The 16,725-nt window shown below is 34.6% G+C and overlaps 1 protein-coding gene across 1 annotated transcript in view; it reads left to right on the top strand.

The window, feature by feature from the left end:
- Upf1 (Upf1 RNA helicase) overlaps positions 1–9,988 on the top strand; it is a 74,416-nt gene extending 64,428 nt beyond the window's left edge. Inside the window, exons 14-17 of the mRNA XM_089087116.1 lie at positions 3,230–3,397; positions 4,894–5,069; positions 7,284–7,478; positions 9,436–9,988. Of these exons, the coding sequence (XP_088943242.1) occupies positions 3,230–3,397; positions 4,894–5,069; positions 7,284–7,478; positions 9,436–9,444 (548 nt within the window). The 3' untranslated portion in view covers positions 9,445–9,988. The remainder of the gene's footprint in view (positions 1–3,229; positions 3,398–4,893; positions 5,070–7,283; positions 7,479–9,435) is intronic.
- The last annotated feature ends 6,737 nt before the right edge of the window (positions 9,989–16,725 follow it).

Below are 16,725 nucleotides of genomic sequence, written 5' to 3'. Positions count from 1 at the left end.
CCACCCCGCCCCACCCCCCCCCCACACCCCCCCGCCACCCCGCCCCCCACAGCCCCACCCACCCACCCACCCACACACCCATAAACATAAACAGAAAATCAATCACTAACTATATCTATAACTCTAACTATAAATAACACTCACTATATATGTCAATATCTATTACAATCTAACTGTCACGGAATCAATTAAATACAAACCCAAATGCACACAAAATAATCATTCAAATTATCTTCACTGTCTTACGAAAAGAATTCCCTATTGTTCTTCTTGTTTTTGTTATTTGGATTTAAATTAGACGAAATGAAGATTGCGCTTGTCTATTATTGCATTTTAACATCACTTTGACTGAAAGTGATTAGCTCAAGTTTCTGAAAGTGATCGTGCCAAATTATTTTGGAAGCCCATTATGTTGTAATTGTAATTTATGGTACAACATTGTTTTTTTTTTTTTTTTTTTTTTTTTTTTTTTTTTTTTAAGAATATCGTATAGACATAAGTGACCTGTGTCAATTGAAACCGTTTAAGTTGCAATTAAATAAAGCTAAAGGAATATTTGATTCACCTGAGATCCAAAAAGGCCGAAATTTTTCGTCGTTTGGAAAAAAGCCAAACCCGGACTCTCAGGAAAGAAACAAATACTGTACTTTAGGCGTTGAGAGCGTAAAAAATTATTTTAGCTAATTGGTGTGCTCATTTAGCCATTGAATCGCTAGTTTGACCAACCTATAAAATAAACTGATAATTCAGAAATAACATTCATTGATTGATCGTGTTTTAATGTACCAATCTGTTGGTGAAAGAAATATTTATAATTTTTTAGGTTTTTTTTATGCTTGAGTACCAAAAAAAGGCATTTGTTTATGAAATGGATCAAGTCATAATAGCTTTTAAAATTAATCAAGGATTTGATTGTTAGAACACTGATTGTAAAAATATCTTTGTAAATTTGATGAAGTATCGACTTTGTCAAGTTTTTTCGATCTAAGATATAAAATAAACATGCCTTATTTGTTCTTATTTGTTACAAGTCTTATTTGTTCGACTTTTAAAAGTGCAATAACTAAATTTTAATTTAATATCAATTATTAATGTATAACCCCCCCCCCCCAATCCCATAGCATGATGTAGAGGAGGGATAGGCAAGAAAATCTAGAGAAAAAATAATAATAATTAACGTAAATCTCAGAAAGGGTTTAAATGTTTTGGTGCTTGATCAATTTCTAGATATACTTGACTACTATTAAAATAATGCATTCGCTGTTCTATTTGAGGTGAAATTCCAGTAAAAATTTTCGTTTATAATGAGTCCAATGAGCGTTTAATATGATTTTTTGGTTTGAGCATTTGGTAAGAGAATTTTTAGTTAAACTTGACAATCCTTTTCGTGTGTAAAAATTAAAAAATTGAAAATCTATTGGTTCATAAAGACTATTGCGCACATACGCACACACGCGCGCACATACGCACACACACACACACACACACACACACACACACACACACACACACACACACACACACACACACACACACACACACACACACACACACACACACACACACACACACACACACACACACACACACACACACACACACACACACACACACACACACACACACACACACACACACACACACACACACACACACACACACACACACACACACACACACACACACACACACACACACACACACACACACACACACACACACACACACACACACACACACACACACACACACACACACACACACACACACACACACACACACACACACACACACACAAACACACACACACACACCACACCACACACACACACACACACACACACACACACACACACACACAAAAGAAGTTTTTTAAGAGGCAATTTTTGTTTTAATTTTTCTTGTACGGTGAGCCAAATAGGAACCTGCATTAGTTGAATAACTTCCAGACATTAAATTAGAAAATCAAGTTTTGGTACTCCTATGTTATACCTACTCTTTTATATACTGCTAGTTTGGTTAATGCTAATTAAATAAAATAGTATGAATATATAAGATTTTAGAAACAAATTGGGGTACTTTATATTTGCACATTAGGGGGGGGGGGGTAAAACATAGCATATATTAAATACGTAACCTAACCTAACCTAGTTACTTTTTTCTCCCCCTAAACCCCAAAAAACAACATTAAATCTAGTTGTATTTATTCGTCACGTCGTATCTTTTTAATAAATAACTTTGAAATTACACAGATTACACAGATCTTCAAGTCAGGTGAACAAAACATTTTCATCCACCTGAAACTCTATAATAAAATGTTATTAATCGTTACTACTCCTAATTGAAAATTTTTACTGAATGTTCAAATTTTTTCAAAAGTTTAAATTATAATCCAACGAATTTAGAAAAACAAATTTAGCCGGATTTGTGTGCAGTCATGAATCTAGGGCCTTTTAAATTTCGTATAATCTCATCCTTGCAACTTTTTGAATTCAGTTTTTAATTATAGGCTATTCTGTATTTTATTCTATATTTATATAGAATAGATAATTCTAATACATTAATTCTATATTTATATAGAAATATATTCTATGTTTTTTTTTTAATTTTCGTTCTTTGCTGATGACAGCTGTTGGATATACAGCCAAAAGATTTATTTAGGAATTGTAGTATTTGATATTACAGAACGAGTCACCGCATGGGTATTCTAACATGTAGCCAGACGCGTGCCCTTATCTTTTCCTATGATCTTCTTATAGTTAGACGGGTGACCTCTCAGCACTTATGCTCTCATGCGTAGTTAGTCGTCTCATTTAGAGGTTAACTCTTGGTCAATTAGTTAAGGGTTGTCTCATTTAGCTGTTATAATGGAGCTGGAATAAATTTGGAAACTAACTTCAAAAAACGCGTGTGAGTGTGTGTGTGTGTATATATATATATATATATATATATATATATATATATATATATATATATATATATATATATATATATATATATATATATATATATATATATATATATATATATATATATATTTATACATTTTCAGAGCAGCATGAACTTTTTGAGAAGCAGGAGAAGATTTCACTTATAATCCTATAGATTTTTCATTGTTAAAAGATGTTAGGTTTTAGCAGATATATTGGCCCAAAACCAAGCCCAATGTGATTTGGTGTATACATTTATTTTTGTCTTATATTTTATGTATGGTTTTTTACTCCAACAGCTCCTGCCCATTACAGCCGTGTTGGTCCTGCTATGCCAACACATGATCCCTTGGGCTACATTGGGCCCGAACAGGGCACTTCGATGTCTGTTCCTGTTCCAATTGGTGTTTTTCTTAATATGGCTCACGTTCCACCGAGGTTCTACAATCAACATCAGCAAGCTCTTGGTATGTCAAACTACTACATTTTTGTCTTTGTTACATATTACAGTATTTTGTGTTGCAATTCCTCTTGTTGAAAGTTTTACATTGAACTGGCGCTTTGGAATATTTTAGTCTTTGTTTCTGTAGAATTGCTACTTACTATGATAGTAGACTGTGAAATCAATGTAAGAAACAGGCTTAAGGGATGTTATTTTTGAAAAATATTACGATATTTCTTTCTAGAAACTAATTTAGAGAGTGAAACTCATACTCAAGCTGTTACTTCGGTATTAAAACAATTATAATACTATATAAGTAATGCACAGTGATGTTTTATTGAAGGTAAGCTTGAGAATAGATAAATTAGCGATTACTGCCTTAAATAGTAATAAACGAGTTTTTTTTTTACATTCCACGTTGCATTAGTCTTTGAAAGAACTGATGTTGGCAGAGATAATGCCATTCATATTTCCGTAATATTGAGGCTGAGGATGGGGGTATCGTTATGCTCTGGACAGTGGTACCCAAACTATTAAAAGGCTGTACCCCTTTTTTTTCAGTTATCCATTTTGTACAACCCCCTCCACCTCCCCTTCCGTCGCTTTTTATATTTTTTATTATGGGTATCGATGAAAATTAAATTGCTTTTTATTTTTATTATAGACGAAGAGAGTATATCTATGCTCGAATATAAAAAAAAAAATCAAGTACAAAAAACTTAACCAACACAGAAATTGTACGAAATTGCTAATTGGTGTTTTATTTGACAATTGTCTTTGTTCAGTGTGACCCCTGTCCTTGCTTTATGGCATACAACTTTTTTTAATTGTGCTCTGCCGATGCTAAGTACTATCTTAAAACTGATATGCTTAAATTCTGAAATACAGACTAAACTAAACTTTTTCTGGTACTTTTTTTGTAAACGTAAGAAAAAAAACACTTCGGTTTTTGTGTGCTGGTAAACGTTATCAAGAACTCGCGGGCTCTTTCTACGCTGCTTTTTCACGCTGATTTCTATTAGAATGAGCCCAAAGTTGTTGTAAATGCTGCCCAAAATTTAATATTTCCGTTTTTTTAACGGGGTTTCAAAGTGGCGTCACTTTATTAATACCGACTTTTTTTTTTCTTTAGTGACAAATAATTTACTTTGAAGTACATATCTTAAAATGGATTCAAAATCCAATTATTCATGTTGTCAGGTTTTGCAGAACTCTTCTCCAATTCTGATTTTAAACCTTTCGAATGTTCAACCTTTATGCCATTTTTTTGAAAACTTGAAGAGAAGAGACCCACCTCGCATCGATAACCCTGTTGAGCAGGTTTGAAGCTCAGAAGAAATGGTCGTGTTATTTTCGTCAACTTTTCGTGCCTTTGTAGGGGACACGTACGGCTAAATATTTCCTCCCGAAATTACTGATTTTAACTGTGTTGTCTTTTTATTCGTTTTTGAAAGCATCTTCTTGGCAGCAGTAGGAAACTCATTATCACTTAGTCTTTATTGTCGCTTATAATCTTTTCAGAACGTACGTCTATTACTCCACCGACAACTCGTGGTGGAAAGACTACTCGTGGTAGGAGTAGCCGAGGCGGACAGAAGGGTCAGGTGATGACACAGGCCACTCAGTCGCAACTGTCGCAGCAAAATACTCAGTCGTTCAGTCAATCTGGGGTTGCTCTAACCCAGGGCATGTCTCAGGTAAGCTAACGAGTTCTTTGAAAAGAAATCTTAGTGATTTTTTTTTTCTTCCAGTCTGGCAGGAAAAAGTTGTCCCGCTAAAGATAAGTGATTCTTCGAAATCGGGTTAAAATAAAAATGTTATTATTGTAAAGTCTCCGCAGTGTGTAGCCACACGGGGGACATAGCATTTGGCATCTCTTGTCGAAATGCCCAAACTTGAGCGGTATTCATGTGTCTTCTTCATGCGAAATTTCCAATGTTTTCTTTACTGTAGTTTCCATCCAAAAATAATATTATACAGTTCCTCAAAAACGGTTAAAGTTTAAAATTCAAATTTTAAACTAAAACCTCCTTGCAGGATGTTATTCCAAAGCTTGTAGAAATTTACATTACTTGTTGGAATTTTTTCTAGTGTGCTAAATTATATAAAAAACAAGAAATGAAAATGAAGAAAAAAGAAATTCAAATTTTAAGCTCTAGCTCCCTTGGAGAAAGATATTCCAAAATTTCTAGAAATTTTGATAACTTGTTAGAATTTTTTCTAGCGTGCTAAATTATATAAAAAAAAGAAATGAATAAGAAGAAAAAAGAAACTCAAATTTTAATCGCTAATTTCCTTGGAGGAAGTTACTCAAAAGCTTTTAGAATTTTGATAGCTTGTTAAAATTTTTTCTAGCGTGTTAAACTATAAAAAAAGGAAATGAAAAAGAAGAAAAACAAATTCAAATTTCAGTCTAACTTCCTTGAAGGAAGTTACTCCAAAGCTGGTAGAATTTTTATAACTTGTTAGAATGTTTTCTAGTGTGCTAAATTATATGAAAAAAAAGTAATTCAAATTTCAATCTCTAACGTCCCTGGAAGAAGTTATTCCAAAGCTGTAGTAATTTTGACAACTTGTTATAATTTTTTTCTAGTGTGCTATATTATATAAAAAAGAAACAAAATCTAGTTCAAAATGGAAGCTTTGTCAATAGTATCAAAATAATTTAGAATTTGTTGTTTCGACCGTGATGATTCGATGTTGAACGTGATAATTCAACCGATTGAGATCAAAATTCTGTTTGTTTTTGTTTGTTTTTTACATTTCCTTAGCGACATTTTTGGAATAGCCAGAGCCAATCTTAAAATTCCAAGTTTCACTTTTTTGCTTAATGTTATGAACAATTCGATTGTAATGTAGTTTCAGTATATATTTAAAGCTTGAAACTAGAAACAGGTCCGGCTTCGGCCAGATTCATATATTGGGATGTACTGGAGGGTTTTGGAATCTTCCTATTATTAAATCTAGCTGAAGGGAACGTCGGATATCAGCGAAAATTTTGTGGCACCTTGACACTGAATGTTTGGCTATAAATGCCATCCTTGGGAACTTGGTTCAGTTTTCTTAATGCCCTATTATGAATAAGACTTTACTGATTTCAAGATTTAGCTAGCCCTAATTTAAGCTAATTAGTGTTTTTTGTCGAATTTTTCAGCCCATCAGAAAATTCTGTAAAAAACTGATTGCTGTAAATTACCTCCAGCTGTATCTTGGTATTAGTTCTATCTATTCGAGAATGGAACTTTCTTCTACATTTCGAGCCTAGTAATATTAAAGGTTTAGTTTTAATGTGTTTTTCGATGGAGTTAATCACATTGGTTTTTACCAAAATAATGTAGTATTAGGTGGTCAAACTTTTTTTTTTTTTTTTTTTTTTTTTTTTTTTTTTTTTTTTTGGGCTTAATCTTTATTTTTAGCCAACTTAACCTAACCTAACCAAACTTGATTTTCAATTCAAAATCAACGGACTCAGTGAGCGTCCACAGTTCAGTCAAGTTCTTTGAAGCTGAGATTTAAGAATCTGAAAAGTTAATTCCATTTGGATATTTTAATGGACCCTTTTAGCTATTGAAGTAACGAAGATTGAAGACTTATTTCAGTTTAGTTTTAAGCTACAAAAGAATCTTGCCCTTTTCTCTTTCTCTATCCTTTTTTCATACTGTTCATGTCCTCATATGCAACAAATAGCAAAGGAACCGTTTAACTCACATGTTCCCTACTTCCTTAGCTATTCAAGTAAGTCTTAAGGCCTTCTGTACATTAGTCTTCTGTACAATGCTGCAGGTTCAAGACAGTCTTAGCTTTTTCTACTTTTGTTTGTTCAACAATAAGCTATTCATCTTAAATAATGATTATGTTTGTATGCTGTCACTGAAGACCAATTTTTTCAAACTACATATTTCTATTTTTAGGGTATGTCTCAAGGCTATGGACCTCTATCACAACAGCAAGGAGGAAATGAATTTCTTTCTCAAGATGCTTATGGTTTGACTGGAGAATTTCAGTCTCAAATGGAGGGTCTTTTGTCTCAAGATTCTACTTATCAAGGTGGAAGAGCAGCTTTTATGAACAACGCATCCCAATCTCAAGGAGCTCCATTCTCGCAGGTATTCATGCTAGACTCTCCATCATCAATCATCAAGGTCATATTCAAGGGAGGGATTAAGAGGTTTGATCCCCCCCCCCCCGAAATTTTTATCCCGCTCGTAAAGACATAATAAAAATCCATAAAAAAAACACATTTTTAGTGCGTTTTTACAGTTTTTTTTTAATCCCCCTCCCCCCTCCGACTGTTAGGCATTGTTTAGCTTTGAAGAAATCTTTAATAGAACTTCGGCCTTAAAAAATTGTCATTAGATACAGTAGGCTAGAAAATTTATAAATATGGGGGATGGTGTTGTTGGGTTTTATATATAAATTAGTTTAGGAATAAATTTATTAATTTTCTTGATGAAACAGAGTGTAATGAGTTACCAATTGCTTAAATGCGGCACATACCGTTTGAATTAAAATATAACCTGATAAACCTACTGTATGCTTATTTTAAATATATAATGTCATTGATCACAATGGCTTAGACAAGTGTAGGATGAGTCACCGTCAATAATCTTGGAGTTTACTATCGTGTTTGACAGCGCTGTAATTATCGGTCAGGGCGGAAGGGCAATTTGAATTTGAAACCATCAGAAATTGTGCTATTTTTTATTCAATGAGATAAAATTTTGTACTTATATTTGCACTTAGGAAGTGGAGGCAGTAGATCTTGGGGTTCGCTTGGTGTTTTTACTCTTCTCTGTAGAAAGTTTTCTTATCTGGTAATCCTGTCAATAATACAATTGTTTTAATGTAAAAAAGAAAAGTTCTAAAATGGTATTTATTTAAATGAGAAATAGTACTTGTTTGCTGTAATTAGATTCTTTAAAACGGTGTTTCTTAAACTAGGGATCGCGATCCACAGGAAAGTCGCAGTGCTATAGGCAAGGGGTTAGAGTTGAATACGACAAATGGCACTCTTATTTATGAAGACTTGTTATGTTTGTTGGTTTAGACATTTCAGATAAATGTCCTTTCAAGTTGAACACTCAAATCTCGAAAAATTTAAGAAGCAGGTTTCTCTCTAAAACTAAAAAGGATTGTTGATTCTATTAATTAACAGATAATTGGGTTATAATTGTTAAATAGTATAAGTTTATAGGGCATACCCTTATATAGTAGGGGGTTTGGGGCATCTGACTTCATTTTTAACATATTTTACTGGGGTCATTATAAGGTTGAGAATCAATATATTTTTCTAATTTTTAGATTAGAGCAATTATAGATAAACAGAGCAGTTATCGTTACGAAGCATCTGCCTAGCCATTTTTCTGGATGCCCTTCCATAATTTGATACCATTCCATAATATTCCCGAAATTCCATAAAAATACATTCTATTCACTCCGAAGCCCTACAGTTTAGTCACTCCAAATTAATGCACAGATACCTTAAATTCACTCAAATCCAAAAACCTTGTCTTCGATTCATTTTACGCAAAAATACCCTTAACAATTAAAACAATTCCAGTTTTGAACATTTAATTCAAGTATTTTCCATATAATCATTTCAAGCTACTAAAAAAAATAGAAAAACAGGTTACAATTGAAAAAAAACGTGGCAAAAAAGATAGTAAAGTTGAAATTATAATTACTCTACGAAAATTTCCATATTTGAAAATTGTTTTCAACACTAAATATGGCTAATTAAAACGGTGCTTTAGAATAGAGGGCATGGGATTTGGATTTCTCAAGAGATCTGGCAAAGACCTATATAAAAAAAAAAACCTTATCTCTGAAGATACTCATCTGTGTGGACGATAAGAAAAAAAACACACTGAAATTGAATTTTGAAATTAGCTATTGTACATTTAACTGCTATTTCACTTTGAAAAGGAACTTTTTATGTTTGTACCAATCTTAATCAAAGCAAAATCTCAATGTGACTAAACATGTAAATTTTGCCTGTTGTTTTTTAATCAAGTTTGAATCCAACTTGTATTTGTTATGTTTTGTATCGTATCTTATTTTCAGCCATATTGAATTAACATTGCGCTGTCTTCCCGGTGGCGCGAAGCATAGCTAACCGAGAGGCTTATCACATGAATGATCAAGACGAAAGCTAATTATACATAACTTGGAAGAGAAAAAGAGCTTTAGCAAAGAGATGTGTTAAAAACAACAGCTGCAAAAGAAAAGTCATTGGGAGTAAATTTGATCCTACGCTATGGTTCACCTTGTGTTTGTGTGTTTTAATTTTAAGAGTGTGAAGAATTTTGGCACGTTTGTCACTGGGTTTTCATCGGGTATTAGGTATTTTGGGCACTTGAATGCTTGTGACTTATTTAATTTGAAAAAATGGTTTTGATCAGCCTGAAGGAACTGATAGGAATAACGGAAAATAAGATACAATGGCTTTTGAAGAAAGTTATTTCCAACTCAAGACCAGTTGTAAATTAATTTGTTTTGATTATTTCCTTTGATTTTCTTTTGGTTTAAGCGATTCTCCCCGTGCCAAAGTTTTTGTTCTATGTTGCCTATTGATATATTCATGCTAATTGATCAGTTATAATAAACTTGAGTTTTCTCTTAATTTGTCCCAGAATATTTTCATATTTTAGTTTCTATTCAAACAAAGGTTTAATATTATCAATTTTTTCAAAAATGACGTTTTTATGTTTAGACTAATTCCTCCTTTTATTATGATTGACGGAAAGTTTGCGAGAAGGCAAGCATTGGAAAGCGAATCCAATTTTCTATTGTAAAGTGCTTCTGGTAGTAGATTCAAATTATTTTGCTCATTACTCCGCTGTTATTATCAATAACTTTAAGAAATCAGTAGCATTTTTGAAAATTGTGCTTGTCACTTGGGCTTTTTTATCCTCTTAGCACCCGGTTAGATCTGCAGTGCCTCCAGAGGCAACCATTGTATCAAGAAGGAGCCGTTAATTTTGCTGCAAATTTGCTGCTGAAAGAAAAACCTCCCACTGTGGCTGGATTGAGGTGTTTAAGTTTCGCAGATCTGTCTGTTTTGTTCGGTGCATAGTGTTTCTGGTCTACCTCTGAGTTGTGTACCCGATAGTTGCCAGTGGAACACTGCATTCGTCAGTCGAGGATTGTCCATATGCAGTACGTGGCTAAATTATCTCCTTCGACGAACTCTTATTACATATGTTAAAAGAGGCTGACCATTTTTTATGCAAGTTTTTAAAATAGCTTGCTTATTCACTAGAAATTCGTGACTAGCCAGCTTAATTTTCACTAGCCTGTCTTATAAGCCACCTTTGTTTTCTAATAGCTATTCGTATTTGACACTTTTTTGCCGCAAGTACAGCTGGCCATGAGCTCCCCTCTTCCTCCCCATAATACATTACAAAGGGTCCGCAGAAAGTTAAGCAAGACTTTTTTTTCTTTTTTTGTGGCAAGACCAATCTGAGCAGCTAAAGCAAAGGGTATTTTAAAAATGTCTGAATTAAGGATAATCCAAAACGAAGAACAAATAAAAAATGTGTTCAGAAAACTTGCGACAATGAGGATCACGACGATTCGGAAACAAAAGTGAACAAACAAAGAAACGTGATTAGAACACAAGCGCCAGCAAGAATCACAACGAGTTCAAACGAAAATGAAGAACAAACAAACATGGGGTTAAAAGACAAGCGACAGCGAGAATAACAACCAACCAAAAACGGAAGAGAAGAACAAGTAACGTGCGGTTAAAAGATATGTGACAGCAAGAATCACAACGAGTCAAAAACGAAAGTGAGGAACGAGCAAATATTTGGTTAGAAGACAAACGAAACTGACACAAAACAAACGAAACTGACACAAAATTCATTACAAAGATGCCGTAAACTACACAAGTGTTAATTTTAAGTAAATGAAACCCTTCTGCTCTAAATATATATATATTCACTGTGGGGCCCTCTATTTTCTCGAATGAAGAGTAGCAAACATTGGAGATTGCTGCTTGCTTAGTCGAATTCCATTGCCACTTCCGCAATTTACAAATGAATTAGTTTGTCATTTTATCGAACGTCATTTGCTCTCTAAAGAGCTCCACAAAAGTATCCAAAACTTGAAATCATGTTTCGCTGTGGCTTCATTCAACGTAAGTGGTGATCGAACCATCAATAGTCGCAATGTTTTTTGCTTCAAAGAAGGTGGACAAATTTATCCCAGAATCAATTGGGCGGCACATCCATCGCAAACCGCTCAAGGTGATTTTAAACCATCTTAACATGGCCAAATGTACTTTTAGACCCCGATGAAGCTGTTGACGAAGGTCTTGCAAATCCTATAAATTATGGGATCTCTTGTAACCTAATTGATCTGTTGAAAGAAACATCGCGAGACACAAACAAGTGCGCCAAAGGTAGACTATACGAAAATGCGATAAGTGGTGGAGGATGATGTAAATTAATGTTCTGCTTGACTGGAAAAACACACTCCAAAACGTGCAGCTTATTCTTATTGTATCAGATGGTGTGTATTATAGATGTTTAAACCCTCCTGTATGTAATGAAGTATGTGCTGTTCTTACTTTTATGCTAACCAAAGTTTTCCACCAAATGAAATGGTTTTAAAACAACGGGGTAAAATCATCTCGGTTTAAAAAATTAAACCGAGTAATTATTGTTAATTTTTCGTAAATGACCGAAGTCAAACAATGTCAAATATCGTAAACAATTTCAATGGATTATTCCATGGTCCCCAAGAAGTGACAGTATCGATGTTTGCTGATGACACGTCGCTTGTTTGCAAGAGCTGAAAAGGGATTACTTGAATTAAGCAAACGATCGTTAAACAGAGTTTCAACTTGGATGCGGGTAAATAAACTACAAGTTCACCCGGCTAAGAGTAGTTTTATTATATTCTAGAGAACAGCTATATAATAAACATGGATATCTTGATTAAATATAGTTATGGTGAGATTGAAAGGAAGTCTCGTGTCAAGTATTTAGGTATTACACTTGGAAAACTCACACATTTGGATTTAACTCCCAGCCAGGATTATGAATCATCCATTTTAACACTAATTTTCTTAATAAAGAATAGTTGGTATTTGGAACTTCAGCTGAAATTCGATCACAAATTTCGATTGTCTTTTGGATTTGATCCTGAGGACTCACAATCAATAGCGAATGCATATGTGGTGGTTCACAATTTTGAAATTCAATTGTATACAAATATGCTGCAACATTCCGTTTTTCATTCAAACTAACAAATATTTCATGAAATTTTGCATCGCAATTCGAACAACGAGACTGGAACGATCTTGACCGGACTGCTCTATGATAAATTCATCATCATCAAGTATAAAACACGCTGCTTCTTTATTTTCTGACCAATCAGGATTGGAAGTCATGGTTATGAAAAAATCTGAGGGTCCAAATCGACGAACAAAAGACATGGCATCTTCAAAATGTTAAGCATATTAGCGTACTGATCCGATGAATGATAACAATAGTATTACTTTTTCATCTCCATAAGTTTCCTAGTTCAAATATATCCATTGAATGCAATCACGTTCAACTCGGATATATGTATTGACAAGATATTGTTGGGAAAGTTGTCCACCAAAATGTAAAACAAAAAACCTATCTGACGTAGGTCAGGTGTTACATCTTACAGAGAAAGGCTTTTGGCGTGTTCAGGTCGAAAAGTGATAACTGCATTAATTCAAGTCGTATTATGTGTGAACGATTTACATAAGGTCTTTGACATATCCAAGGTCCATCCTGAGATTCCAGTTGGATAAAACGATGGGTAAGTAAAGGGCTCCACATGATAGTTGGAATTTTTTAAACCGAGAAGGTTTTACCACGTTGTTTTACAACCATTTCATTTGATGGAAAACTTTGGTTAGCATGAAAGTAAGAACAGCACATACTTCATTACATACAGGAGGGTTTTAACATCTATAATACACACCATCTGATAAAATAAGAATAAGCTACACGTTTTGGAGTGTGTTTTCCCAGTCAAGCAGAACGTTAATTTACATCATCCTCCACCACTTATCGCATTTTCGTATAGTCTACCTTTGGCACACTTCTTTGTGCCTCGCGATGTTTCTTCCAACGGATCAATTAGGTTACAAGAGATCCCATAATTTATAGGATGTGCAAGACGTTCGTCAACAGCTTAATCGGGGTCTAAAAGTACATTTGGCCATGTTAAGATGGTTTAAAACCACCTTGAGTAGTTTGTGATGGATGTGCCGCCAAATTGATTCTTGGATAAATTTGTCCACCTTCTTTGAAGCAAAAAACATTGCGACATATTGATGGTTCGACACCTTGGAATGTGATTCTCGAACAGTTTAGTTTCAAACCAGTTTTCCAGACTCCTCCTTCCCGTCCAGCTTACGACTTTCGTTCTTTAATGCCATTCTTTAGGTGATCTAATCGGTGGGGCCATCTACCGTAGTACTTGCTAGAGGACTGGGTTCAAGGCTATATACAAGGTTTGTGCCGTTTTATTTACTTCTGAAAACATAAAGACAAGAGAATAAACTGGGATCCGCGAACGTTGAATAGAAGTATTTAGTGAAATACTGTTTAAGATTTTGCTTCCGATTTTGGAAAAGAGCGGATAATCATTTCTGCTTTTCAACTTCGTTTATGGCAACATTGAGCTTTACCTACAGTCGATGTTAGAGAGGCTTCCTTACTTTGCTACTTCCTGCCGCAATCTTTACACGAAGTCTACTTGGCTGTTCGTGGGGTCGATTTTTCATTTGAGGAAAGACAACCTAGAGCAGCACAGAACGTTACAGGAATACCTGTTCATCCGGAGAACTTACAACTACTGGGCGGCACTTTCTCCTGATTTGGTGATCGAACAAAAGCTAATGAGAAGTACGAAAACGAGTGGCAGTCTGACGAGAGGTAGAAGCATGACTGAATTGGAGCGGCCAATTTGGACATCTACTTTACCTACTTTGGTTCTCGTTAACGAACGCAAGCAGAAAGTGACTTGCCTCACAGAGTTTACTATTGAAAATCACGCAGAAGCAATGTCTTCGAGGAGAGCTAGAGATCTGGCAGACATCGAAACGATAATTCGATACATTGAGCCTCTAGAAGTCTTCATGCAGAATTCACAACTGATAAACGTGGTTACTGGTGTCCGCGCTTCATTATCTATAAACGCAGACGATGCCAAATCTCTAGGAGAAACCATTTTGAAGGATATGGAAGCGAAAGACATTGACAAATATGTTTTCAGGAGAAAGCTGTAACTATGGCTGAGATGTCATCTGTGGTGATAAATTGCGAAAGAGAAATGGTCAACCCACCTCTGATCTTGCAATATCTAGCCACAGTGGTTCTGACTTGAGCGAGGTTCTGTCGTTTGGGCTTTGTACTTTCCCATCATTTTTACAGTGATACACCAACGACGAAAACTTGCACACAACTGAAGAGAACCAAAGGCTTGTCGTGTCCAATGATTGAATTATCTCCTAACATGAGGATCATCAAAAATAAGGAGGAATTCTTGAGAAACCCCCCCAAAAAAACAAAGCTTCATCAACTTACTTACTGAGAGGCTGACGAACTCAGTATTTAAAGTTCTACATACTCAGGATGATTCCAATTTCTTAGTTGTACAAACTGCTGTAAGTTGTTCTTAAACTTTGTCGACCACTTTGATTGGGAATGATACCCACCTATTAGTCCTTCTACTGTACCATTCCAAGCTTGACAAATGTAACATCTTTATGCTGACAGACACGCATGAAAATAACCGACGAGCGTGCAACATAAAAAGGATCAAGAACCAGCTAGGAACCGAAGTAGCAAAAAATCAACTCGTTTGCAACGCAGTGTCTGGCTGCGATACAACATCTAGACTTCACAGCGTAGGGAAAACAGCAGTGATTTCCTTGTCACTTGAAGGTGAGATTTTTAAGGATGCTTGCAAGATCTTCATGACCCCAGGATCTGACCACCAGGAGATCTTAAGGTTCAACTCTGAGAATTGAACCTTGTGAAATTCCACATGTAATAGGTAAACTATAAAAGTTTAGAACCAAATTGGGGCTATATATTTGCACATTAGGGTGGTGGGGGTGGGTGGGGGTAAAGCATAGTATATATTAAATACGTAACCTAATCTAGGTACTTTTTCCCCTTTAACCTCAAAAAACAATAGTTTAAATATTTTAAATGCAATGACAAACCACACTTTGCGATCCAATTCTCTACTGACTGATACTCGTTTGACTAGTTTCCTTTAGCATCTATCTTGCGTGTGTATCAGCTAATTGACAAATACCGATGATATATATATATTATTCCTTCCGTAAAAACCTCACCCCCCCCCCCTACTGATTGGTTTGAGATAATATCAGGTTATATACAAAAGTTGCTCTTTTTATATAGGATTATGAACAGCTGGTATTGAAAAAATATATGAAACTGTAAAAATGAGTCATTTTTGGGTTATATCAAAGTATTGAGGGGGGAAGGTTAGTTGAACAGAAATGTTCGAGTTAATTCGTCACTTTTTCACCTATCATGTTAACTTTTTGACATGGGACCCCCCTCCCCATATGTGATAGTAACGATATAAATGTTTAATTAACGAATATAGTTTTTTTTTTACGTGTTTGTATATTAAGTTTCGTCACATTTTTTCTTGTTATTTCTTATAGCAAAGTAATAATTTTTTTGGTTAATTTTTTTTTATATATTCCTATAGATAAGTTCCGAAACTTTAGAGGGATAGGTATTTTTTCATAAAAAATGCGTTGATATTTGGTCATAGTGTAAAGTAAATAATTCAATGATATTGCTTGTGTGTTTAGCATATTTTCTTTAGAAGAAGAAAATCAGTCAATATTTGGCTTTAGAAAACGACAACTAGACTAATGCTTATTTTTATGAAGAAGATAAACAGTCTTGTATATGTATAGGGTATGCTTACAGTTTACTTAAAAACTCATTCATAGAGACCACGCAGGCTGGACTGGGGCCCCATCCTCTTGAGAACGTAAATTTTTCGGCATTTCTTTATTAAATTATAGGTTTTTTGCCATCCCCCTTAATTTTTTTAATTAAATCATTTCCTGTTCATTTTTATTAACTCACTGATCTTTTTGTTCCATCTTCCTTTTATTTCTTTGTCACACAATTTTTCTTTTTCTAATTTGTGGACTATTTTTCAACAACTTCCGAATGTTCAGTTACTTCCCACTTTTATCAGTATAGCACAACGTTAAGAACACATCCCGAGGCTGCGTTAACTTAGGTTGTAATCTTGGATGAGATATTAAATTTTTTTTAAATTTGAAAATTAAAAATTTGAAAATATTAA

This window comes from Artemia sp. Qi Xiang Cuo, chromosome 1 (assembly GCF_049724085.1).
Source record: "Artemia sp. Qi Xiang Cuo chromosome 1, ASM4972408v1, whole genome shotgun sequence".
Lineage (NCBI taxonomy): Eukaryota > Metazoa > Arthropoda > Branchiopoda > Anostraca > Artemiidae > Artemia > Artemia sp. Qi Xiang Cuo.
Note: the sequence above shows the minus strand (reverse complement) of the source record. Positions and strands in the feature narration are given on the sequence as shown.